The sequence below is a fragment of the Notolabrus celidotus genome, chromosome 1 (assembly GCF_009762535.1).
Source record: "Notolabrus celidotus isolate fNotCel1 chromosome 1, fNotCel1.pri, whole genome shotgun sequence".
In the NCBI taxonomy this organism is placed as follows: domain Eukaryota; kingdom Metazoa; phylum Chordata; class Actinopteri; order Labriformes; family Labridae; genus Notolabrus; species Notolabrus celidotus.
The window spans coordinates 36,990,776-37,018,186 of record NC_048272.1 but is presented as its reverse complement, the minus strand read 5'-3'; the positions used below and the strand labels follow the sequence as shown (position 1 = coordinate 37,018,186).

At 40.1% G+C, this 27,411-nt stretch overlaps 1 protein-coding gene and 1 long non-coding RNA gene across 3 annotated transcripts; one reads left to right on the top strand and one right to left on the bottom strand.

Annotated features, from left to right (window-relative positions):
* The first annotated feature begins 2,593 nt into the window (after positions 1 to 2,593).
* Positions 2,594 to 26,563, top strand: cfap57 (cilia and flagella associated protein 57). Of its 2 annotated transcripts, none has more exons than XM_034694545.1 (21): positions 2,594 to 2,910; positions 6,031 to 6,344; positions 6,420 to 6,679; positions 7,037 to 7,211; positions 7,290 to 7,442; positions 9,982 to 10,115; positions 11,163 to 11,328; positions 11,414 to 11,527; positions 13,890 to 14,102; positions 14,425 to 14,598; positions 14,713 to 14,874; positions 20,681 to 20,836; positions 20,906 to 20,999; positions 21,113 to 21,303; positions 21,666 to 21,839; positions 21,949 to 22,107; positions 22,375 to 22,446; positions 22,711 to 22,827; positions 24,422 to 24,556; positions 24,707 to 24,850; positions 26,068 to 26,563. In XM_034694545.1, exons 1-21 carry the CDS (start codon positions 2,706 to 2,708, stop codon positions 26,239 to 26,241), a joined length of 3,486 nt encoding a protein of 1,161 aa, XP_034550436.1. In that variant the 5' UTR covers positions 2,594 to 2,705; the 3' UTR covers positions 26,242 to 26,563. The 2 variants fall into 2 exon arrangements, with proteins under 2 accessions (XP_034550436.1, XP_034550426.1); XM_034694535.1 differs by having other exon boundaries at positions 22,303 to 22,446.
* LOC117820677 lies at positions 8,797 to 11,585 on the bottom strand. The gene is made up of 3 exons (XR_004632820.1): positions 11,409 to 11,585; positions 9,927 to 11,318; positions 8,797 to 8,825 (listed from the first exon to the last, which is right to left on the bottom strand). It is a non-coding gene; the product is annotated as an uncharacterized LOC117820677 (long non-coding RNA).
* Positions 26,564 to 27,411: the final 848 nt, after the last annotated feature.

Sequence of the window (27,411 nt, the reverse complement as noted above, 5' to 3'; positions counted from 1 at the left end):
CTTCAGCTGGTCCCAGACGTGCTCTATGGGGTTCAGGTCAGGGGACATTGCTGGCCATACCATATGAGGCACTCCGACTTCCTGAAGTCGAGCTGTGACAATTCTGGCACGATGTGGTGGAGCATTATCATCCATGAACAGAAAGTTGGGGGTGTGCTGGCGGAATTGGGGGATGATGATGGGTTCTATGATGCCTCTGAGGTAAGAACGTGCAGTGACTGAGCCATCTACAATAACCAAATCTGTTTTGCGCTGACTGGTGATGCCTGCCCAGACTGTTGCACCTTCTCCACCAAAGCGAACCCTGGGGACCATGTTGACCTCGGAGTATCGCTCACCTCGCCTTCTCCAGCAACGCTGACGACCATCATTTCTGTGCAAGGTGACCCGACACTCATCAGTGAACAGGACGGTAGACCACTGCTGCATTGTCCAGGTCACATGGTCTTGTGCCCACTGCAAACGTTCACGCCGGTGTCTTGGTGTCAGTGGAGTCACCTGCAACGGTCGTCTGGCATTCAAGCCAAAGCGGTGGAGTCGGTTGCGAATGGTTTGTCTGGAAACCCTAGTACCCCTCGCATCTCGTAAACGGGCCTGCAGCTGTGTGGCAGTTGCATAACGATGTCTGAGTGCATAGGTCCTTAGGTACTGGTCATCGTTGCGGTCTGTCACTCGTGGGGCTCCACTCCTGGGTCTGTCACAAACTCTGCCAGTAGTTCTGTGTCTTGATGCAAGTCTGCTGATGACACTTTGAGACACACCAAGTTCCCAAGCAACATCTGACTGCCTGCCACCGACCCGAAGGCATGCTATGGCCAGGTGGCGCTGCTCGTCTGTTAAGTGATGTTGTGTGTTCATGGCTGTTTGAATGATGAGCTTGGAATGACTTACTGACAATACCAGCTTTTTATTCCCACAGAATGTTGAAATTGATGCCACACAGGGTTGTCTTTTGGTATTTTTTGGTATTGGACCCAATATGTATGGCACACTGTACACAGTGAGACCGTTACGTGGAAAACACAAAATGAGGTGTGTCTATCACCCCAATACAATTGCCTCCCTATCCCAAAAATCTCTGAAGTGAAACAAACACTGTATGTATGAAATCCACTGAGTCTCTCACAATATTCCTAACTTATTGTGAGTAGTGTATATGCACTCCTGGGCTCCAGTTCCCTGTGCTGACTCATCAGCTTCAGAGTTATTGAGAGGAGCTCTCCTGTGATATCTGCATGTATAGTTTTCCTAACCCCTATTAAACCTCTCTGTCACTTTCCCCTCTCTGTTTAGGTCTATAAGAAAATACTTAGCTGAAGTTTGGTGGTCGGGTTTTTTTCTAAAGTATCTAGCAGTCCTTTAGTTTTGTTAAAGGGTTTTCCTGGGTCTCCCTCATACCTTGGTTTCCAGTCAGTTGCTCTGGAATGAAATAACTTTAAGAAACCCTGTGGTCTGCACTTGCATCCCACATCCTGACAGATATCCTACTACTTCTCATGGACTTCATACAAAACATGCACAGAGCTATGCTTTTATCTCACTCCTACAGCTCCACTTTATTCTACAGGATAATTCCAATGAGTCTGTATAAAAACCTGGTTAAAACATACAAGGCTCCAGCAGATTTCTCATTATCCTGATGTGTTTATTAAGCATCAAAGTGTACAGTCCTGTCTCAGAGTACTTTTATGAATTTTAGATTATATTGTTTTAATTATACTCAACTTTTAAACTTTTAAATTAAGCCTTCTTTGAGTGAGAATAACAAAACATGAAGGTGTATAAGAACTGTAAGTGAAGGCTGCAAAATTTCCCTTGAACATAGCTAGTGTGAACAAAAACCTAAAAGTACAATGTGAGAAAATACATTACATTTCTTTTTAAGGAGTCTAATCAATCAATCAATCAAGTTTTATTTATGTAGCACCTTTCAGACAAATCAAATGCAATTCAAAGTGCTTTACAGCGATTGAAAACAAGGAAGAAGCAGAAGTAAAATAATGACATATTAAAAACAAAAATTGATTTTAAAATAGAGACTAATGTACACCACAACAATAAAATATGTGTAATTGAAAAAAAGTTAAAGCATCAAATTAACATTTTAACAAGAATATAAATAGTTAAAATAAAAACATAAAAAAGGTAAGGATAAGAGGTGAAGATAAAATAAAGGCTAAAAACATCAAGGAACTACTCGGTGCCAGACCCCCCCCCCCCCCCCCCCCCCCGGCCTGTTTGATGGGGCCCATGTATTTGAATCACAAATATACAGTAGATGTATAAAAAACGGAGTACACACATGTACACACCAATGTTAAAGTTAGAAAAACAGTGAAAAACTGTATGATGTGCAAGCAGTAAAATCTCAAAAACTATAAAAAGATACAGAAAATACTTGAACCTAGCATAAAAAGTTGAAAGATTTGTGAACACTTTAAAATAAAAATGAAGTCTGTAAGTTGAAGTATGATTGACGCCTGAATATCTCAAAGTTGAAAGACCGAAAAGTAGATATGCAGAATAAATTTGAGACAAGGGCAATTACTGAGATCCCGCGAGACTTCTCATGTTCTCGCGGGATATTCCCTGTTGCTTAGCGACCGGACTCCAAACTTCCCAGCGGACCAGTCAACTTGTCCTCAGTGTCTCTCTCCTCTGGCTTTATAAAGTAAATGTATGTTTATTGAGGAAGAAGCTGTCCTATGACTTTAGTTAATCCTGCTGTTTACAGAGTTCACATCTCAGCGAACATGTCTACAGTCATTACACAGCCTCACTTCATCCTCGGTGTGAGGACAGGTGTGAGGAACAACCTCAGCTTCGTGGATGAGCAGACTGTCGTGTTTCCGAGTGGGAATAACTGTGTGTGCTACAACAGCGTCCACAGAGGCCAGAGGTTCATCCCAGGTATGATAAATAATAACAGTGTGATGATGTGATGCTTTGAGTCACACTAAGTTTCATTATTAAAGAACATGCTGCTGTAGCTTCCTGTGGTACGTTCAAGTGTGTAGGAAAAGTGAAAAGGGTTGAATGGACAGTGGTGTCCAAAGAGGTTTCAGTTTTGTTGAATTGGTTATTAAAATACCCATATATGAATGATACAATGATACAAATGAACTAAATATCTACAAAGTCATCATCATCAGATCAAGAAATACTTTATTTATCTCAGGGAGGGAAATTCAGTCTTTACAGAGCTCTTATAAACAGTATGAAAAAAAGTGAAAATATTAATTGAAGAAGGAATAGAATTAGATGTAAATACAAATAAGATGTAGGGTTGCAAAGGGGTGGAAAATTTCCTGTAAATTTCCATAGGAAGTTAAGCTGGGGAATTTGGGAAATATTCCAAATTGGAAACTTTCCATGGGAATTTATAGGAATTAACTGTGAATTGAGGGTAATTTAATGGAAAGGTATTATATCCAAGCATAAATGTGTTTTGTTATAAGCAGACATCCATCCAAAATAATACCATTAAAACAGATTTATTTGTAAGTAGAACTTTATCGAGTGTTCAATATTTTATTGAACAATCAATTCTATCATTGAAGAACAAAATCCTGAATGTTGAGTTAAATATAACTCACCCCCTGATCCAACCCATTCAAAAATTAACAAAAATACAATCCCAACAAAGTCCCATTCAAAATGTTAAATGAAAAGAGCTGCTCTCCCTCCAAAAAGTCCCATTCAATATGCAAATAAAAAAGCATCTTCCCTCAAGCTTATTAAGCCTCTGCAGGATTCTAGAAATCATCAGTGCATGTGATGGAGGAATGCACAGTGCATGTAGGGGCATGGTCTCAATAGCCCTGCAGTAAGCAGTGTGTTATGTGCATGTGATTGAGGAATAGCATAGATATTCAACTGTACTTGCATGAAATCTGGTTGTTTTAATCAGGATTATGCTAAAACATATTTTCCCCAGCTATATTTAAATTCCCTATTAAGAGCCAATCTTCAATTTAGTAAATTCCTGGTTTATTCCCGCTTATTCCCTTTAATTCACGTTAATTCCTATGGAAAGTTTCCAACTTTGAAAATTCCCAGAACTTTGCAACCCTAATAAGATCAAATAAAATGAAGAAATTCTAAAGTATATACAAAAGCTCAGAATAGTTAGAATTATCTATGCACAAAAATCTCTATAAACAATCGAATAGATCCATCATCCATCAAGGGATTTTTTTTGCAGGCTGCTAAAAAGACTGTTACAGTAGTCCAGGCGAGATGAGATAAAAGCATGTAAAATCGTCTCTGTGTCTTTAAAAGTTAAAATGGACCGCATTAAGAAAAAAATCTTAGGTGATAAAAACCTGACTGTGCAAGTTTTGTAGTATGATGTTCAAAAGTAAATTGCTGTCAAACCGGACACAGCAGGTTTGATGTGATTCACCATTTGATCAGCAGATGGCAGTAATTGCTTGGTCATGTGTGGTGGTCCAATTAAAATGATCTCTGTTTAGTTTGAGTTTAACTGTAAAAAGTTTCTTGACATCTGTTGTGCCCTGATAAAATGAAATTCAAGTAAATAAAGCTAGGACACGATGCTGACTCTCTGGCAGATTAGCCAAGAATTTAATTCCCTTACTAAGAATTATTATTTCAACACGTCTTTGAGTTTACATAATAGTCTTTAACTCAACAAACAGAGTTAATTTACCAAAACTAGATGAATAGTCAATGAACAAAAATACAAAACAAACTTCACTTTGTATTTCTTGTACAGTTTATACTCGTTGCTTCATGTTTTAAACACAAACACATCAGTACACAAGTAACAATACTATTCTCTGTGTGTGTGTTTGGTTAACACATTACATGCACGCACGTCACGCAGCAGACTGCACAGAGCTAAACTAGCTTAAAACATTTTAATTTCACGCTCAAACAATGTAAAACAAAACTTTCACAACGTTTAGCATTCTCATTAAACACAATAGTCAAGTCAAGTCAACTTTATATCGCACATTTAAAAACAACTAGTATTGGCCAAAGTGCTTTACAAGGTAAAAAGTAAAAAGTACATGAAGACAACAATAAACAACACAACATATCAGGATATTAATGTCCTCTTCACGAGGAGAAGGCTAAAGAGAAGAGATGGGCTTCAATAAAGTAGGATGGTGCCAATCTATTTAGGGCCTTGTACGTTAAAAGTGCAATTTTAAAATCAATCCTGTGATGGACTGGGAGCCAGTGGAGAGCACGCAGCACAGGTGTGATGTGCTCCCTCTTTTTCCTGCCAGTCAGGAGGCGAGCAGCAGCTTTTTCAGCAAGCTGCAGGCGCTGAAGAGACGACACGTCTAAGCCCACATACAAGGAATTACAATAATCAAGCCTAGAAGTAATAAAGGCATGTAGCACTCTCTCTAAGTCTTTAGGAGGGAGATAGGCTTTTACCTTAGCTATAAGTCTCAGCTGGAAGAAGCAAGACTTAACAACTAAGAGATTTGTTTTTCAAATTTAAAGGCACTGTCGAAATAAACACCAAGGCTCTTTACAGAGGAATGAATATTTGCTGTGAGAGGGCCTAGACAATAAAACAACTAAGCAACCATATCTCAGAGCTAAGGATCATAAAATATTTCTATCTTACCTGACAAAAAGGAAGTAGAAATAAATAAAGCTAGCCAGGACACGATGCTGACTCTGGCAGTTTCACCAAGACTGAGACATCGCTGTCAGTGCTCTCACCTCCTGCTTTGTCAGGCATGACCAATCAATCACAACATCATCTCTATGAGACTCAACAGGTAGATCACCAATAAAGAACAACATAACATTTCCAAGAGTCCTCAACCCGTTCCCCAAAACAGTTCTACCCTCTATGAACTTATTTATTTCTGATAGATTTATTTTTTTAACAAAAAAATCTATCTATGACACATCCAGCTCTTTATTTCTGACAAGCAATTGTTCACTGAACACAGTTTGCCAGTGGTTTCAATGCATTCATATTTTGCATTGTGTGCAAGCTCATTTGTATTTAACTATAATCCATTGGTATTGTGTCCACAGGCTCAGAGAAAAGCCGAGGCATGCATGCTTTGGCCATCAGTGCCAACCGGCGTTACCTGGGCGTGTCAGAGAGCGGTGAGAAGGCCACCATCACCGTGTTCGACCTGCAGCACGAACAAGGCAGAAGAAGAAAAGTCCTCACTGCTGGAGACATGCAGGTTCAGGAGTTTGTGTGCATGGCTTTCTCCCCTGATTCCAAGTACTTGATAGCCCAAACAGGTGGCCCAGACTGGATGCTGATCTTCTGGCTTTGGGAGAAACAGAAAGTCCTGGCGACGGTAAAGACCAGTAGCTCAGCCAATCCTGTTTCCCAGGTGAGTCAGCAACTGTTCCCTTGACATAAAAAAATGCCCTGACTGAGCTATAACAGTCTCTTTATGTCTTGTTAGGTCAGCTTCAACCCTCACAACAACATGCAGCTCTGTGTGAGCGGGACTGGTGTGTTCAAGCTGTTCCGGTATGCAGAGGGGGCCCTCAAACAGAGCAGCTTCCCTAAAGTTGAGTCCATCAACTTCCTGTGTCACGCCTGGATGACGGCGGAGTGTGTGGTGGCAGGGACAGACACGGGCAGGCTGCTGATGTTTGAGTCTGGAGATCTTAGAAGAGAGATTAACATGGCTTTGAGGGCGGTGCAGGATCAGTCTGACAGGTCAGAAGGTGGAGCACATCACATTTTCATCAATATTATTGATCAACACCTGTTTACTGAGGTTCCACATGGTAACTGTAGCATAGGGCAGATGTTCAAATGTGATTGGTAAAAATCAATGTCACTACATTTTAACCAAAAGTCATCAACACAGATTTAAAAAATGTTCAAAACTTGATTAATCACTAAGCTGGTAGATTTTATGATGTCAAACTGTGATTATTAGAGAATATTGAATGCTTAAGTTGTGCTAACTTTGCTTTATACATCAATAAACAAAGGGGGCTAGTGCATCCTTGATTGATTTCTATTTTTGCAGCATCTCACAGTTGTAGATTGTATTAATTCACTGCACAGACTACCAGAGATGAAGAAGATCAAAGACCCTGATGTGGACCAAGGCCATAATGTCCCTCACATCACAGCCATCGTGTCGTACTCAAAGGGTTTTGCCTGCTCTTTTGGTCCTGGCACAGTCTACCTCTTTGAAAAGAATGAGGAAGAAGGTTACAAAAGAGTCAGGGAGATCCAGGTAAATTATTTTAGGTAGCAAAAGTACAACAGGCTGTGTGTATATTCACAAGTAATCACATGTATACTCTCCTGTTAGATCCCTCCAGATCCTTCCTGCAGTGAGCTGACTCCAGCTGGATGCCAGGTGATTGACACGATGTGCATCAGTCCAGCAGAGGAGACTGTCGCCATCAGCACGGACAGAGGACAGCTCTACAGCTTCAGCCTGTCCACTGTGGAGGGGAACAAGGTGAGACCGGCGCTTACATTCAGTGTCGGTACTGACAGGAGTATCAACATCAACTGTGTTTTAGCCACGTTCACTTCAATCAGAACACTTTCCTGTGTAAAGCACCAAATCACAACAAATGTTACTCTCAGACTCTTTCCAAACAGAGCAGGTCTAGACCGTACTCTATGTTCTATTATTAACAAAGACCCAACATCAAGACAGGATAAGATCCAGTCCCATCTTACAGACAGGACCCAGTCTGATCTCATCTTAATCCACCATGAGCAGAGCACTTTGCAGCATTTAGCAAGTTACAGTGGCAAGGACAAACTTCCTTTAACAGGCAGAAACCTCCAGCAGGACCAGACTCGTGTTAGACACACATCTGCTGAGACTGTGTTGGAGAGAGGGATAGAGGGAGATGAAGGGAGAGAGACATGATAGTGGTGAGACAGATAGTAGTAGTTGTAGCAGCTGGAGTCTGGCACGTCCACAGCAGCAGGCCGCCTACAGAGATCCAGAGGAACCTACGAGACAAGGGAGCTCAGGGACTCCAGAAAGGTCTATGGTTAGTGACTTTAATGGGACAGGTAGAGTTAAAGTAAGTGATGGGGGGAGACAGGATCCCATTGTGTCAGTTCCCCGGCAGTCTAAACCTATAGCTGCACAAGTAAGAGCTGGTCAAAGCCTGAGCCAGCTCTAATGTGATTTTTCGCAGTGCAACCTGATTTTATCTGACAAGTCACAGTGTTGGTCTGTTGATGTACAAACACACGTACATGGAAGACTCTCTCACAGAGAATGTATGCCGTTTAACCTGAGATTGCCAATAAGAGTGAAAAAATCTGGTTGGCATGATGCTTTTTGAAAGTTTAAAATTCTGTTGTGTGCTCTATGCTTTTATTTTTTTAGATGCTAAAAAAAAAAAGTAAACCAAAAAGTCAAATATACACACGCATATCCACACATACATGTTTAGATACATATACATATGCATATATACACAAGTACATACATGCATACAGAAACATACATTCACATCCACATATACGTATTTTAGTTAGTCAATCACAAGCTGACCTAAAAAAGTTGTAGGCTGAAGCCAAGGCTTACCCTGACTCCCCTTTTAGATAAATTCTAAAGTCTCTGCATCATTGTGCTAGTAATTATGTTTTTTTATAACAAAGCAATCTTTAAACATTTCATTCAGAATTAAACAAAAAACAAAACAAAAAATCCCAAAACATTTAATTCTCAACAAGCAGCAATTCAAATAAATCTGAGTGAAATCTAATTTGAATTAACAGTTTAATTCATATGTTTATTTATGTTTTCATTTTTATTTATTTATTTATTTTTTGTTATATTTTTGGGCGTCTTTGCCTTTATTGGAAAGGACAGCTGGAGAGAGACAGGAAATGGGGGGGGGAGTAGAGAGAGTGAGAATCAGAATCAGAATCAGAAATACTTTATTTATCCCAGGGAAATTCAGTCATTACTGTTACTCTATACACAATAAGTAAGAATATCAAGTAATATTAATTGAAGAAAGTAATTCATAAGAGGGCACTCTGGTGGTCGGTCTGGAGTCTGCCTAAGGCAGCGTTGACATAGTAGACGCCGTAGCCTGTAAAGCACAACATGCTACATTCCTGAAACTCTGTCTGACTCCTGGCTAGTCCTGTTAGCTCGTCCACATTATAAGCCAGAGATCTCATGTTGCCCATGATGAGAGAGGGGAGACACGGCTTCTTTCTCCTCTGCATAAACCTTGAATCTGCGACCACTGGGACGAGGACTATAGCCTCTGTAAAAGGGATATAGACCCCTAGACCACTGGCGCCCCAATCTGTTTATTTTTAAGCAATTTTTTAAATACACAAAGGGAGTTAAACATTTTGAATTCCTCATCACAACTGTTCTAAAAGTTATTGGACAGAAACACACTTCTGTTTTATATATTCGTCCTTGTCTTTGTTTTGGTTTTTTTTAAATCCTGTTCCTCTTAATTCATACCTGTTTATTCCGATTTTAAACAACCTCTGAATACAGTAAGAAGTAAACTACTACATTACCTGTGCAGTTTTATGTTACAGTAAATCATAAAATTTAAGGGCCTTTTACTGTTTGAAGAAGCATTTCTGTACAACGGCAGATGTGTTATTTCCTCTGGTAAACTGACATTGGAATAGTAAGACTACAATCAAAAGCATAAGGAGTTAAGTTTCTAGATTACTTTTTACTTTTTGTCTTTGGACAGTTATTTTCTTTGTTAATTTCAGTTCCTCTTTACTCTCTTCTGGTTTTTAAATCATTTATCGAGCTAGCTAACAACTTTTGGACAGTTTGACAATAAATGTTACAAATTAATAACACGACCAAATAGAAATATGAAATACCTTGTGAATTGTCACTGAAAGCATTTATCTCTGCCCTGGTACATGGTAACTAAATGACTGGATGACTTCGTCCTCCTGCTGGTGGCACATCACAGTGACTTACACTTTAAATCCATATCGTGACTGTGACATGTGTTGCTTGTTTCTGAATCCATCAGGGGGACCATTTTGAGTTCCTGTCGCAGTCCTTTCACTCCAAGTCCATCACTGGGTTATCCATCTGTGTTCGAAAGCCCCTTGTAGCCACCAGCTCTCTGGACCACTCTGTCCGCATCTGGAACTATGAAACAAAGTGAGTCACAAAATCACACCAAAGCCCTTGGCAATATTGTCTCCATCACACACACACGACACACAACAAAGTGGGCTACATTGTTTTTACTGCATATTGAAGTTTCATGAAGCACAGTTATCTCTCACAAAGTTTAAGAGCGAGTAATTGAAAGTGTAGCAGTCCCAGCAAGAATGAGTGGTTTGACTCTCAGCAGATGTATCTTCTTTAATTCAGTGCTGTCAATAAAACAAACACACTAAGAGCTGCACAGCACAAGAAAACAAACTAAATGGAAACATTACCATAACCAAAGAAATTACAATACAACATAAACACAAGACAAGTTAAAAGTATTTAAATACAGAAACCATTGATATATTTATATATAAAATACCAAAAATACAATAAATCAGGGATACCTCAGAAGCATTTTAAAGGCAATAAACACAAAACAAAGGTCTACCGGACTCAGCTAACAAAGGGCTGGGAGAGTCAGCTGGGAGCGGCTACCGCAATTACACACTTCTCAGCTTTCAAGGGGAACAAAGCATCAGCACATTAAACACCAAACCAAGACAGTAAAAACGATCCCTTATTCCCATGTTCTTGCAGGACACTATACCTGACCTTAAGATTAGTGCCTACTCTACCACACCTTCATTCATTATCCCAGCGTTTGTTTATATCTTCTTACCACCTGTTACCCAGCTCGTCAGCGGCAAACCAGACTTCAAAATAAAAGCCCCAACCGGTTCAAACAGTAAACACAAAGAAAATAGAAACTTAAACCATTAATCACAGGCATGACAGATAGAAAAGATATGAAAACATGTTTTGATACATTTTTACCTTTTAAAAAGGTCATTTACAGAAAGTCCTGGCTTAGAAAGGACTGAGGTTTTGTTGTAGAAGCCCAGAAATCAAACAGCACTGTGATCCAAACATGATTTAAGACAGCATGTCTTCTTTTCAGTGTTTTTTCAGACACTCATAAATCAAATGGCAGTAAGTCACATACTAAGTACAGCTGTCTCTTCATTGCCTCTCACTGTGACTTGTCTCCAGAGTGTTGGAGCTTTATAAGGAGTTCCAGGAGGAGGCGTATAGCGTGGCTCTGCACCCCACTGGCCTCTCCATCCTGGTTGGCTTCTCAGACAAACTGAGGCTGATGAACCTGCTCATTGATGACATCCGCACCTTCAAGGAGTTCACTGTGCGCGGCTGCAGAGAGGTGGAGAACGTGTTTTTCATTGTATGTCACTCAGTTTATGTTCACTTTCAGCCCTTTTGATTCAGCTTCTCTCTCCTCACCTTAGTGTGCTTTTAGCCACGGTGGACACATGTTTGCAGCTGTAAATGGAAACGTCATCCACATTTACTTGGTCCTCTCTTTCGAGAATATCATTAATCTGAAGGGCCACAATGGGAAGGTGAGTTAAGCTGTGTTTTCATTATAAAGCATGAATAAAATGGTTGTGAGTTTAAAAATACACTACCAGTCAAAAGTTTGGACATCTTCTCATTCAACATTTTTTATTTATTGTAATTATTTGAAACACTGTAGATTAACACTGAAGACATCAAATTTATGAAAACATATAGAATGATTTAATGAACAAAAAAAAAAAAAAAAAAGTGTTAAACCGGAATGTTTTATATTTTAGATTCTGTAAAGTACCCCCCTTTTTCCTTCGTGACAGCTTTGCACACACTGTAAAAAAAAAAAAAAAAACTTAAAAAAACAGTAAATGACTGGCAGCTATGGCTGCCAAACAAAAACCGTAAAATTAAAGTAAAATATCCTAATTCAAATGAAGTGCAAATACATTATTGTTACAGAAATTTTCATTAAGAGTTCTACAGAAAAATATCTATTTTGCTCATTTTTCCCAAATTGTTACAATCAAAAACCTTCAATAAACTGACAATGCTAATAGTTTTGCAGAAAAATATTATATTACAGATATATTAACTGAATTATTGTCTGCAAGCCGCATGACATGAAGGTCAGAGGTCATGGACAGGGACACTAACAAAAATAAACTTAAAACCCTCAAATACAAACAAATGTAAGGCCTTTGGGGTCTAAAAGGTGGAGTGGAGGTGTAAAGCTCCATAGCCACCCACTAATTCTACTACAAAGAGTAGACAAACTAAGGAACAGGCCTAAACCGACTGTTATCTGAAAAAAACTCTCCCGAGAGATCAATCCTCTTTTTAATTATCCTTTTTCCACCCTCCTTCCCCCCACAATACATCAACAAACATACACACTCTCTCACAACACACTCTTCAAACAAAACCCAGAGAAACCAACTGAAGGTGTTGTCCTCTCTGTTGCACACACCTAACTGAGGGAAAGGAGCTCCTTTTATTGAGCAGCCAGGCTGATGAGCTCAAGCTGGGTGCAATGAGGGCAGGTGCTCTAAATGATCGGCTCGTTAGGAGCCCTGAAGGTCACAGACTACCTCCTTCTGTAACAACCACCTTTAAAAAAACAGTCAAATGACTGGCAGCAACGGCTGCCAAACAAAAACTGTAATATTAAAGTAAAATATCCTAAATAAATTAAACTGAAAACATACAAAAGAAATTCAGAATAGATACACCTAAATATTTTCACTGTGTCAATTAAACTGGGGTGGGAAACTTAATTAAAAATAAAGTGCACACCACTATTAATTCTAAAATTCTTGTTTATTGTATTCAGGGGTCCCAGATGTCAATCTTGTCTGTTATGGTGCGTTCACACCAAACGCGAACGATCGGGCTATTTGCGTGTATAATATATAATGTGGACGTGAGAATGTTTAGTGTTTACTCGCTCTATTCGTGCAAATAGCGCAATGCATGGTTTTCTGACTTTTCTAATTTTACTTTTATCAGATTCTTTAGCATGTATGTTCTACTCACTGTGACATCACTGATTGGCTGGCCAGTGGTGAAATGTCTGAAAGTTTCAACCTCAAGAGCATAGCAGATTTGGGTATACACTCTTTATTTTTATTTTTAAATTGAGTCATGTTTGATGTAATGAAAAAAGTTTACTTAATTTGTTTAAAGAATTAGTTTGAATGTAAAAGCACACATAAATATAAAACTAATGAGATTAACCTTAAAATTACAGAGAAAAATGTTAGAGTGTTAGTATGGACATAAACCTTTATATGAGCTACATATTTAATTACAGATAATTATTGTCTTTTTACATAAATTTGACTGTAATTTAAGAGAGCAGAAAGGATCATGTATAAAAACAGTAATTTTTCCATAAAAAAAATGAGAAATAAACATAGTTTGCATTATTGGCATAATACTTTAAAAAAAAGGTTGTTAATTTGCAGATAATGTCTATAATTTTATAGTTTTGTATACTATATTCTAACAACAGAAAAACTACTGTAAAATTTTGGGTTGATTTTTTTACAGTGCACTCTTGGTATTCTCTCAGTCTGCTTCATGAAGTGGTCTCCTGGAATGGTTTCTAATTAACATGAGCCTTGTCAAGAGTTCATTTGTAGAATGACTTGCCTTCTTAATGTGTTTGAGACCATCACTTGTGTTGTTCAGAGGTAGTTTAGTACACAATGGATAGCCCTATTTGACTACTGTTGTAATCCAGATTATGGCAAAACCAGATTATTTCATAGTTTTGATGTCTTCAGTATTAATCTACAATGTTGAAAATAATTAAAATAAATAAAAACCATTGAATGAGAAGGTGTGTCCAAACTTATGACTGGTAGTGTACCTCTCCAAGAAAGTCTAGCAATGCACAAACTTTTTATGCAGGTGCACGGTATTGAATGGAGTCGGGACGACAGCCGGCTTGTGTCATGTGGGGTGGATGGCGCAGTGTACGAGTGGAACATCCAAACTGGCAAGCGTGAGTCTGAGAGTGTCCTCAAGTCCTGCAGCTACACAGGTGTCGCCTTCTCCTCAGACTGCAAGACCATCCTAGCTGTGGGAACAGACTTCACTCTGAAGGAGATCCAGGATTGTCAGGTGAGAAACATCCATAAACTACATTGTCTTCCTCTGAGCTCCCAAAGATTACAAAGATCTGAATGTGTTGTGATATAATGTGAGAAATCAGACTTTTTGACAAACATTTTCTGAACATTTTAATTTTTTGTATATAAAGCAGGGTCGACCATTTGTAATGTTCCTTTATGTGATAGAGAGAGAGAGAGAGAGACAGAAAGAGATGGATTACATGGTTTACATTAAGTGCCCTCACAGCTAATTAAAAAACATCTGTAACATTTGTAAACCAAATGACAACTCTTTTGTTCTCTGTTGTATCTGTCGGTCTTTGGTTCCTCAGGTTCTCAGAGAGGTTCCTGGTGATGAGGTCGCTCACACAGCTGTGGCAGTGTCTCACTCTGGCAGGGCTGTCTTCACTGGGACCTCCAGTGGAACCATCAGAGCCATTAAATACCCGTTACCCATCCAGAAGGAATGGATCATGTACCAGGCTCACTGTGGCCCTGTCACTAAGGTGGGTCCAACACTAAACTATCTCCTTTCAGAGTGGATAGGAAACTCAAAAACTGTCATGTCTGCTGTTTTATCACCAAGAAAAACAGCCCACAGACTAACTTTGTGTCCTCAGATGGTGATCACGTTTGACGAACAATTCCTGCTCACAGTGTCTGAGGACAGCTGCCTGCTGATGTGGAAGATTATTGATAAGGAGGGCCGTGCGCTGAGGAGCAACAGGCAGATCATCCACACTGAAGAGATCCTGGTCACCAGATCAGACTTGGAGGAGAAGGTCTGTGTGTGTGACACCACGGCAGCCAATTGTAACAGCTTTGTTCAAACACAACTAGTTTCTAGTTTTTATTTTTGTTCAGTGTATATATACAGTGGGGCAAAAAAGTATTTAGTCAGCCACTGATTTTGAAGTTGAGAGAGGTCTGTAATTTTCATCAGAGGTACACTTCAACAATGAGAGACAAAATGAGAAAAAAAATCCAGGAAATCACATTGTAGGATTTTTAAAGAATTTATTTGTAAATTATGGTGGAAAATAAGTGGGAGAACTTGCAAAATCAGTGGCTGACTAAATACTTTTTTGCCCCACTGTGTGTATATATATATATATATATATATATATATATATATATATATGTATATATATGCAGGGTTCCCACGTGTCCTGGAAAACCTGGAAAACCTGGAAAACAGTTGACCAGTTTTCCAGGTGTTTTCCAGTACTGGTTAAAAACACCTGGAAAATGGGAGAAAAAGTCAAATGTCCTGGAAAATCACATATAGTCCTGGAAAATTATTCCAACATGGCTGCGTTCATTGAAAGTTGAGTGCACGCTGTGCTGGAAAAGACAATGACACTTCGCAACTTTTTTCACATCTTTTCTCCTTCACATCATAATCATGCATTTACAGAAAACAGGGGTATATTGTTTATGTTTTATGGTACATTAACTTTGTAGAGTGCTCTTTTGATTTAAAGAGTCTTATTTAAGTTATAGTGTGACCAGTGGAGTCAGGCAGAGAGCTTGGGGGTCTGTGCCTCACAACTTTCTCTTCAGGCTGAGAGCTCAATTACCATACTCTAGCTCAGTTGTTCTCAAAGTGGGGTCCTGGGACCCCTGGGGGTCTGCGAACCATAGCATGGGGTCCGTGAAATAATTTGAATACATTTCTAATAAATTATAAAATTGTGCTGTGTCATTACAAAACAGCATATACACCATTGTTATTATACCATTTGGTGGCTTGAAGGGATATGTGAGTCTTGCTACTGTTCATTTTCTGAAAGTGTTTAAGATCAATTACTTGAAAAGTATAAATGTTGTCATGTTGAGTCCACAAGGAATGAAATGACCCTCTGTTTTAAAGTATACAAGTGGTATTTACTTGATTCAAATTGAAGTGTTATCTGTTTATCACTATGGTACAGGTCTGAAGTATTTACATCGATACGTTTTACAATACAAATAGTTCCAAGGAAAACTCAGAGTGCAAATGGTAGTAAGCATGTTCTTTAGTGATGGGAAGTTCGGCTCTGTTCAGAGAGCCAGCTCTTTTGACTCGGCTCCCAAAGAAGAGCCGGCTCTTTCGACTCCCGAACGGCTCCGAATTTAGGATCTTTTGTAGCCGTATATTTTACCTTAACTTTGAAAAACTAATGATTTGTGTTGAAAACCCTTTAACAGTGTTTTTATGAGAAGACTTATAATTAGACAATTTTGTGCATTTATTCTGTTACAAAACCATTCTTATCCTGATCCTAGGGTTGTGATTAGGGTTAGGATTAGGGTTAGGGTTGTGATTAGGGTTGTGTTTAGGGTTAGGATTAGGGTTAGGGTTAGGGTTAAGGTTAGAATTTGATTTTGGTTAGGGTTTGGGTAAGGGCTGGATTAGGGTTAGGATTAAGGTTAGGGTTAGGGTTAGGATTAGGGTTAGGGTTGTGATTAGGATTGTGTTTAGGGCTAGGATTAGGGTTAGGGTTGTGTTTAGGGTTAGGATTAGGGTTAGGGTTAGGGCTAGGATTAGGCTTAGGGTTAGGGTTGTGATTAGGGTTAGGATTAGGGTTAGGGTTCTGATTAGGGTTAGGATTAGGGTTAGGGTTGTGATTAGGGTTAGGATTAGGGTTAGGGTTGTGATTAGGGTTAGGATTAGGGTTAGGGTTGTGATTAGGGTTAGGGTTAGGATTAGGGTTAGGGTTAGGGTTGGGATTAGAGTTAGGGTTAAGGTTAGGGTTAGGATTAGGGTTAGGGTTAGGGTTAAGGTTAGAATTTGATTTTGGTTAGGGTTTGGGTAAGGGCTGGATTAGGGTTAGGATTAAGGTTAGGGTTAGGGTTAGGATTAGGGTTAGGGTTGTGATTAGGATTGTGTTTAGGGCTAGGATTAGGGTTAGGGTTGTGTTTAGGGTTAGGATTAGGGTTAGGGTTAGGGCTAGGATTAGGCTTAGGGTTAGGGTTGTGATTAGGGTTAGGATTAGGGTTAGGGTTCTGATTAGGGTTAGGATTAGGGTTAGGGTTGTGATTAGGGTTAGGATTAGGGTTAGGGTTGTGATTAGGGTTAGGATTAGGGTTAGGGTTGTGATTAGGGTTAGGGTTAGGATTAGGGTTAGGGTTAGGGTTGGGATTAGAGTTAGGGTTAAGGTTAGGGTTGGGGTTGGGATAAGAGTTAGGGTTAGGGTTGAGATTAGCGTTAGGGTTATGTTTAACATTAGGGTTAGGGTTAGAATTAGATTTGGGTTAGGGTTAGGGTTGTGATTAGGGTTAGGATTAGGGTTAGGGTAAGGGTTGTGATTAGGGTTAGTGTTAGGGTTGTGATTAGGGTTTAGGGGTGTGATTAGGGTTAGGGGATTAGGGTTAGGATTAGGGTTAAGATAAGGGTTAGGGTTGTGATTAGGGTTAGGGTTAGAATTAGGGTTAAGATTAGGGTTAGGTTTGTGATTAGGGTTAGGGTTAGAATTAAGATTAGGGTTATGATTAGGGTTAGGATTAGGGTTAGGGTTAGGGTTAGGATTAGGGTTAGGGTTTTGGTTAGGGTTAGGGTTAGGATTAGGGTTAGGGTTAGGATTAGGGATGGGGTTAGGGTTAGGGTTAGGGTTATGATTAGGATTAGGGTTAGGGTTAGGGTTATGATTGCGGTTAGGCTTTGAACCAGAACTTAACTTAAGCAAACAGAACCAGATCCAAACTCAAGCAAACCCAACGAGGACCGAACCAGAACCCGAACCAGAACCCGAACCAGAACCCGAACCAGAATTGAACCAGAACAGAACCAGAACCAAACCAGAACCGAACCTTACCAGAACCAGAACCGAACCGAACCAGAACCGAACCAGAACCGAACCAGAACCCGAACCAGAACCGAACCAGAACCGAACCAGAACCGAACCGAACAAGAACCAGAACAGAACCGTACCAGAACCGAACCGGAACCGAACTCAAGCAAAGAGAACCAGAACCAAACTCAAGCAAAACAAGCCAGAACCGAACCAGACCCGAACCAGAACCGTCCAGAACTGAACCAGAAACAAACAAGAACCGAGCCAGAACCGAGCCAGAACCGAACCGTACCAGAACCGAGCCAGAACAGCACCAGAACAGAACCAGAACAGAACAGAACCAGAACCAGAACCAGAACAGAACAGAACCAGAACAGAACCAGTACCGAACCAGAACAGAACCAAATCAAACTTAAGCAAACAGAACCAGAACCAAACTGGAGCAAACATTATTAATGTCCTCAGGTTGGCATTGAGAAAAATCAGATGGATGGGCTGGTCCGGTTTCTCCTCTCAGTGAGTATTTGCCCGGTCTTCAAGAAGACTCTCTCAGAAGGAACAGATGTAGCCAGGATTCACAGCCTCCCCTCCCATCACCTGTATCCTATATCCTCACGTGATTGGCCGCATGGCCGCCATGCTGACCAATCAAAACAAAGTTCTGCTGTGAGCAGAGCTGGGGCTGAGCACTGTGAGAGCTAAGCAGCGAAAGGAAAAACCTGGGAGCCGGCTCTCTCTCGATGCGAGCCGGCTCTTCTGATTCACTATAAAGCATCGGCTCTCAGAGCCGCAGCTTTTGATCATGACACATCACTAATGTGCTTAATCTGTGTTACAATTATGAGGGGGCCTTGGACAATATTTTCACCTGTAAGGGGTCCCTGGCTCCAAAAGTTTGAGAACCTCTGCTCTAGCTAGTAGGAGTGCAAACTCCCGATAGTGAAAACAAACGGAACAAAAAGAGCGACACAGCTGCACAGAAACTCCACGTTGTAGACATCATTGATCCTAATAGACATCGCCATGCAGGAAGACAGTTTACATTTTTTTAAATCTCTGAGAGATCTTCAAATACAGAGTGTGTCTTTACACAGGTGCGATTTTTTTCAGAGTTTATGGTAACTCAAATTACAAAACGTGACATTTGCTTTGTTTTATATCGACCACTTAGTGTAATGTTTGGTGAAACATACAACCTTTATTTTGAAATGCATTGCAATGGAAACCGGAAGTGTTGTGTACATGTATGTAGCTTGACGCTAGGACGTGAATACACGGTGCTGAGGATTTAACACATTAAATCAGGATGTACAATAAACTCTGAAACAAAATCAGACCGGTGCAAAAGTTTGGGCACCCGATCCCTTCAGTGACTTCAATACTTAGTAGCACCCCCTTTATCTGATATAACTGCCTGTAAACTCTGGATAATTCCCTGGATCCTGGCTGGGGGGATTTTTGACCACTCCTCCTTACAAAAGGCCTCCAACTCTGTGAGATTGGAGGGCCTCCTGGCATGGACAGCACGCTTCAGGTCATACCACAAATTCTCTATTATGTTCAAATCTGGGGATTGTGATGGCCATTGCAGAATGTTGTATTTTCTTTCTTTAAGTAATCCTTTGTCGATTTGGAAGAATGTTTAGGATCATTGTCGTGTTGGAATACCCAACCCCGCCTTAGCCTCAGCTTCTTGACAGAGTCTTGGACATTTGCCTCCAGAATCTGTTGATATTGGGCTGAATCCATGCAACCTTCCACCTTAACAAGGTTTCCAGTGCCTGTACTGGCAATACAACCCCAAAGCATAACAGACCCTCCTCCAAACTTTACAGTAGGGAGCATGTTCTTCTCCAGGTATGCTGTGTATCTTCTTGCGCCATGTGTAGCGCCTGTGGTTGTGCCCATACAACTCAATCTTTGTTTCATCTGTCCAGAGCACTTTATTCCAGAATGACTCTGGTTTATCCATATGTGTTTTGGCATATGTCAGACGAGCGTGTTTGTGATGGGGACGAAGAAAGGGCTTCTTACGCATCACCCTTCCATAAAGCTCCTTCTCATGCAATCTTCGCCTGATTGTGGAGCGATGCACCATGACACCATCAGCAGCAAGATCTTCCTGGAGTTCTTTGGTGGTGGTTTGTGGGTCCTTGCAAAGTTTTCTGACCATTTTTCGCTCTTGCCTTGCTGTTATTTTCCTTGGTCTGCCACATCTTTTCTTCACATCCATAGTGTCAGTAGCCTTCCATTTCCTTATGATGTTCCTCACAGTTGACACAGACAACTGAAACCTTTGGGATAGTTTATTATAGCCTTCTCCAGAGTTATGCTTCCAGTTTTAGGTCATCTGAGAGCTGTTTTGATGTTCCCATGTTGCCAAGTCACATTAGAGACTGAGGGATAAGAAACAGTTGCTCCAATTTAACCTTTAAATCTGTTGTTGCATGTGAATTTGTTGTGGAAGATTCATGGTGGAAATAAGTCTTTTTAGGGCGTCTAGCAACGCTCAAACATAAGAAAGTTTAAGGGTACCCAAACTTTTGCACCGGTCTGATTTTGTTTCAGAGTTTATTGTACATTTTGATTTAACTCAATAAATAAGTTTTCATGCTGAAAATGTCTGCATTTCTGTCAGTTATAAGATATGAAAGAAGCAAGCTGCTACACTGAAGAAAATAGAAAATACAGATGAAAACAACAATTTTTGTTTAGGGTGCCCAAACTTTTGCACCCCACTGTATATATATATATATATATATACATAAATACATAAATACATAAAGCTAGTATTTGTATTTCTGTGTTGCAGAACCAGAACATGCTGGAGCTGAGGATGCGTCTGGAAGAGCTGCAGATGGAGAACGAGTACCAGCTCCGCCTGAAAGACATAAACTACAATGAGAAGATAAAAGAGCTTTCTGACAAGTTCACCCTGCAGATAGAATCTCTGAAGACAATGCAACAGGTCTGCCCATCACCTACCAGACTGCTGTGTTAGTTAAGGTCTCTACTCTGACATGTGCTGTACCTGCAGGGCATGAGGATGGAGATGGACAAACGGGAACACAAGCACCAGGAGAGTTCTAGAGGGGTCTCTTTGACTCACTCAAAGGAGCTGACAGATCTGGGTAAGAGAAGAAGAGGTTATTGTCAGAACAATTCAGGGACAGTGTAAGTTTGTTTCACAAAGATAAATCTGTCTGTCCATCTCTCTGCCTGTCTTTCAATCAATCTTACAAAGAGCTATCCTGTAGTCAGAAACTGATTGTGGAGCATGAGAGGTTCCAGGATCTTCAGCAGAAATATGACAGAATGCAGGAAGATTATCAGACGCAACTGAAGGCTGCAGAGGACAGCAGAGTCCAGGCCCTGGAGGAGGTGACGCAGCTCTACGAGGCCAGGCTGCAGGAGAAGACTCGGCACCTGGCTCAGGTTTGTCAGTAGCAGCAGCAGGAGGAAGTACTTACCGTCTCCAAAGGTGTAACTCAGGGCTCCATCTTGGGCCCAACCTTATTTTCCATCTACATTAATGATGTTGCTAAAGCTGCAGGCAGTTCTCAGATCCATTTATATGCAGATGATACCATCTTATACTCAGCTGGCCCTTCACTCCACTCAGTTTACATGTGTATGTGTTCCTGTTGGCGCCTCTTGGCCAGGTCATGTTTGTAAATGAGGACTAGTTTTCAAACATTTTTTACCTGATAAAATGAAAGGTAATTTTTTTTTATATAAAAGTGGCAGAGCTTGGGTGACAACACAGATTAAGAATGACTTATTTTATTTTGATGCAGTGTCAGGAGGAGTCACAGCAGCGGGACCGAGAGCTTAAAGAGATGATAAGACAAACAGAGGAGGATCAGGAGAGGATGATCAATGACATCCAAATCAAATATGAGAGGAAAGTGCACACTGAGCAGGACACCAACACAAAGCTGAAAGGAGAAACTGTTCACATCACACAAAAGGTGAGAAAGCTCCTGTATTTCACTGGAATCTGTGGCTGCCTCTGACTGTGTCTCTTATAACCTGGTTAATGTTTGCCTCTCCTTTTACATCTTTTATTTTTGCGTGAAGGTCTACACTCTGCAGAGACAGATCGATGACAAGTGCTCAGACATAAATAAGATGAAGAAGGAGCAGCAGAGGCTGGTGGGATTGATCCGCTCACTGGAGAGTGACATCGAGGAGCTGAAGCGGCAGATCGCTGGACACGAAAAGACCAACCAAGACAAGGTGGCTGGGATCAGGGTTTCAGTATTCCAGATAAAAAAGGATAAGAATTAATCCAGCAGATTATAGATTTGTTATTCTTTTTACCAAGCACTATTTCTGCCTTAAAAAACATGGACAAGTTTGCTCCAAAATATCGTTTTGAGGTCAACAGAGACAACCTCAGGTCTTCCACTAAATCTCCTCTCCCTCTTACAGGATAAGACCATCTCCAACCTGAAGAAGAAGAACCAGGAGCTGGAGAAACTGAAGTTTGTTCTTGATTTCCAGTTGAATGAGTTGAAGAAGCAGACGGAGCCTCAACTAGACGACATCAATGAAAAAACAGAGCAGATCCATCAGGTCTGTGTGTGAAGGAAACATTCTTCAAACTCAGCATTCCCCTTGTTGTCTGGTTACGCTTGACACAGAAAACATTGAAGAAACAAGTTTTTGTTCTGATCTTTTACTGAAACATAATGGAACATTTTGAAAAAGGTTGTATTTTCAGTGGCATCTACGAGTTAAACCTCCACAGGACACAACTGCCACCCCTTTATTAGCAGATATAACCACTGTGCGCTGAAATAGTCTGTGGATTATTGACAGGGACTTTCTGTTTGGCAGCTGGAGGAGGATCTGGTGCAAATCGACAACAGCAACACTCAGCTGAAGGTCACTGTCTCTGATCTGAGGCTCAAACTGAAGACCAGAGACAAGGAGATGCAGAAGGAGGTGCAGAAGGTGACGAGATACAGTGGTGATGATCAGAGAGGGTTAAATGTTGTGTGTTTGGTGGCTTTGAAAAGAGGCAGCAGATGTTTTTAGATCAAAATAAAGGGTCTGTCTGTCTATATGTCCATATAGAAAAACAAGCTCTCATAGAGGACCTAATGGAATCAACCTTGCAGGACTACATTAGATCCATTTCAACCTGTGCTTTACATCAGGGGTTCCCAAAGTGTGGGTCGGGACCCCCTGGGGGTCACAAGACACAAATGGGGGGTCGTGAGATGACCTCAAGAATGTTTTTTTTTTTTAAGTTATCTAAAATTTGTACATTTTACCCATTTATAGTAAAAATAGACAAAAATAGTAGCTAAACTTGAAATAAAACCTTGAAATTAGAAAATGTAATGAATTTTCTGCCTTTCTTTGTTGCCAGATTACTTCTAAGTTTAGGGTTAGTGAACAGTTAATTATCAAAAGCATCAGTAGCAGTAGGTTCATTCATAACAGCAAAGGAACACAGACACACACTCCTATAGGTAGGCTAGTTTTCTGCAGACCAGCTAAATGAAGCCACATTAAATCACTTTGAGGGACAGTGGGGGTCGTGAGTCCTTGGCACCTATATTTTGGGGGTCGCGGGCTGAGAAGTTTGGGAACCACTGCTTTAGATACTAGTGAAAATTCTGAGGCCATGTGAAACATGTTTTTAACACTCGTCCTTTAGATTATAAAATAGCTTTTAAAAAATGGGATACCTCGACTCCCTTTAAACATCTTTCCTTATTATAATAAGAAATTCAGGAACTGAATGAATCCGAGGAAAAAAACAACAAAACACTGAACTTTAAGGTAGAGGAGGGTTTTGGGGTGATAAGAAGAAGCTTTTGTTATTAAACAGTTATTCTTAGCATTATTATACTTGTTGATATTTCCATTAGTATAAATGCTATCATTAAAACCTTTTTTATTAGATTTTTTTCATTTTTTAAATTAATTAATGATTTTATTTATTAAGATTACTTTTCCGATTATTATTTATCTATTTTGAATTTATTTATTAGTATTAGTATTATTATTACTATCATTGCATCTATTCATACTTACAAAATTTGTTACTTACCCGCTGAACTATTTCCCTTTTTTTAGTACAATTTATTATTATTATTATTATTAGTAGTAGTAGTAGTAGTAGTAGTAGTAGTAGTAGTAGTATCATTCTGATGTTTTATCGTCTTCTATGTATTTATTTAATTATTATCATTATCATTGTTATTATTATTATTAATATTACGACTATTTTGTGTTTTAACTCCACTTTATTAGTAGTTATTCTTATATAATGTTTGGTCCTACGGTTAATTATTCATCTAGCTGCACCCCCCCCCCCCCCCCCCCCAAAGACACACATGCCAACAAACACACACACACACATACAAATTGTTAATTCCTGTTAGTCACAGTTTTGTCTCCTAAAGTGTTCACTTGTTGTAATGTCTTTCACACTGTTTAGTATTTTATATATTGTATTGTCATGTCTCTCACCCGTCTTGTGTTGTTCTGCAACACTTTAATAAAATCTATAAATATGTATGTTTTCTGTGACCAGGTAAAAGATTTGGAGACACACCTCCAGCGGCTCAAGTCAGACCTCCATAAGTGTGTTGGCTTCATCCAAGAGCCCAAGAAACTGAAGGACAGTGTGCGGACCATCTATGCTCGCTACGTACCACAGCCCGGTGAAGTGAGTGATTCACTGAGTGTAGCAGAAGCTCAGAGTGTATGGCACCATAAGTACACACTGATGGGGTGGTGTTTATTTCCACCTCAGCTTTGTTGAGAGACATGCTACATACTTATGAGAAACCATGTGTGTGTGCTGCTCCTCTCTCAGGCCGAGACAAAGACTGTAAATGAAGACGTGGTTCAGGCCATTGTTCAGCAGCGTGATCACCTGGAGAAGACTGTTAGTGATCTCAAGACAAGGCTGGTCAAATCAGCTGAAGATCATGAGAGAGTCTATGTCAAGATAATGAAGGTAAATCATAAAACACCGCACAGACAATCCTCCATAAAATGTCTGAGTGTTCATGACTTCTGTTTCTTAAAAATCAGAAATAATCCAACACTAATGGTTTCAGTGTTTAAAGTCTCTGTAAACGTAAATGGAATATTTAAAATTCACAAAGAATATCTAAATTAAATCAATTAAATCAATTAAAGCTTATTTTACAGGTCAGAGCATTTTTCAGGACTGTGGGCGTTGCCTAACTCTTTGATTGACAGGTCAAGAGAGAGTTAACATCCTGCATGTTTGAGCCGTCTGACTCTGTCTAAAGACATAAAAAACTCCAGAATCAGAAAATTATTCATTTCAAATGTTCTCTGAGTGCTGAGTCACAAAATACTTCCGAATCAGGACTTATATCATTTATTAGTTTTATCACTCCGTAGTCTCCAGGACATCAGGACCATGGGACGCCAGGAGCAGCGAAGGCTGAAGCGTCGTATGAGCACGCAGAGGAGTTCGGCTCCGGGTGTCAGACGGAGCTGTTTGTCTAAACTGTGTGCTGTTTGGGAAAAGTTAGTGAACCGGGAAAATTTGTGAAGCGGTCCTAGGGAAAGTTAGTTAACCGGTCCTGGGGAAATGAGCCAAGCATATGTGGGACTGCTTTGGCCACTCGGCCGCGGCTCAACTCAACCGCTTCCCGAAATGTCCCCAAATCCACCACAATTAAGGAAATAGAAGAATGACATCAAGCTGTCATCTTCAGCAGTGGATGTGCAGACAGGGACAGACAAGCACAGCGGTGCAAAGAGCAGAGAGACAGCTATACAGACAGATTACAGGCAGTACGTGATTAGCAAACAAGCAAACAGCTAAGACAGCACTGAGGGGAGCTGGCTGAGACGTCAGGAGACGGTCTGAGCAGGAGCGGAGAAGTTCTGTTGAACATGTGTGCACGTGACTCAGTGTTTCATTTTTGATTGGTTGGATATTTATTACGTAATAAACATCAGGTTAAACCAGCCCCCTTAGAACCCAGTGTGGAAACGTGTTAAAAAACGTAATTGAACATATTTGAAAATGGATCGAAGTTGAGTTCCAATATTTTTACATAGTTTTTATTATTTACATATGGTCTGACATCATAGGTAGAACATTTTTGTTGATTAGGGTTCCCAGGGCCTTTAAGTCTAAGCAGTGTTAGTGATGACAGGATGTTCTAACAGTGACTGTGTTCTGCTCTGCAGGAAAATGTGACTCTTATAACTGAAATCAATGAACTGCGGAAGGAGCTGCGTCTGGTGAGGATCCAGGTCAAAGACTATAAATCACAGCTGGCCAAGATCAAGCAGTCTAACAAGTCCCGTCCTAACTCAGAGGATGGTCCCAAAACGGAGCCCAAACATGAAGACATCAACTGACACCAACAAACAAACAAACAAACAAAAAAAAGAAGCATAATCAGACCCTAACTCCTCTTCCTCAGAGCCGTTGTAGCTCTGCAGCAAGTGCTGAGGAGGATGTTTTTTGTTATGAAGCACACAACACAAATCACAAACCTTTCTTTCTTTTTTTTGCATTGCTGGATTTTCTGGCGTTGATTTGTTGATTTAGTATTTAGACTTGAATGTAATATCATTCATCACGCTCTGAATGTCAGAAGAAGCCAAAGCTTACCTTTAATCTGTTCTCATACTAACCATGAAGGCATTATTGGGTAGAATATAATCATATTGAAACTATTGTCTTTGGGGTGTTTTTTTTCTCACCGTGAAGATGTGACCCCGACCAACAGGTCAAAGGATCCGGTTTGAACTCTTGACTCATGTTATTATTGGATCCTGAAACACCAACAGATTCAAATGAATGTATTTACTTATTTTTAATCTCTTAGGATAGAGACAAGTGTGATGCTAAAAGTTAGTTTCAATCAATCAATCAATCAATCAATCAATCAATCAATCAATCAATCAATCAGTCAATCAATCAACCAACCAATCAATCTTTATTTATATAGCGCCAAATCACAACAAACGTTATCCTCAGACTCTTTCCAAACAGAGCAGGTCTAGACCGTACTCTATGTTCTATTATTAACAAAGACCCAACATCAAGACAGGATGAGTTCCAGTCCCATCTTACAGACAGGACTCAGTCTGATCTCATCTTAATCCACCATGAGCAGAGCACTTTGCAGCATTTAGCAAGTTACTGTGGCAAGAACAAACTTCCTTTAACAGGCAGTAACCTCCAGCAGGACCAGACCATAGACTGTATAAATCTGGGGTCATCAACTGCATTTGTCCAAGGGCCAAACACTTTTTTGGCAGACCCTGTGAGGGCGAGATGCTCTTGTGAAATAAATACAATTAATATTGTATCCTAAGTAATATATTATCAATTGATATATTCATTTTCATTCCAAATTTAAGTTATTTCTTTACTATTTGTCAGTGTTAACAGAATCATATTACCTGTACTGCAGCAAGCCACTAGGGGGCAATTGCAATATTTTAGGTTTCATATTTGTGAGGCTGCCAAGCTGTCCATCACCGTCAGATGCAGTGTGGTAGGTTGTGGAGAACATTGTC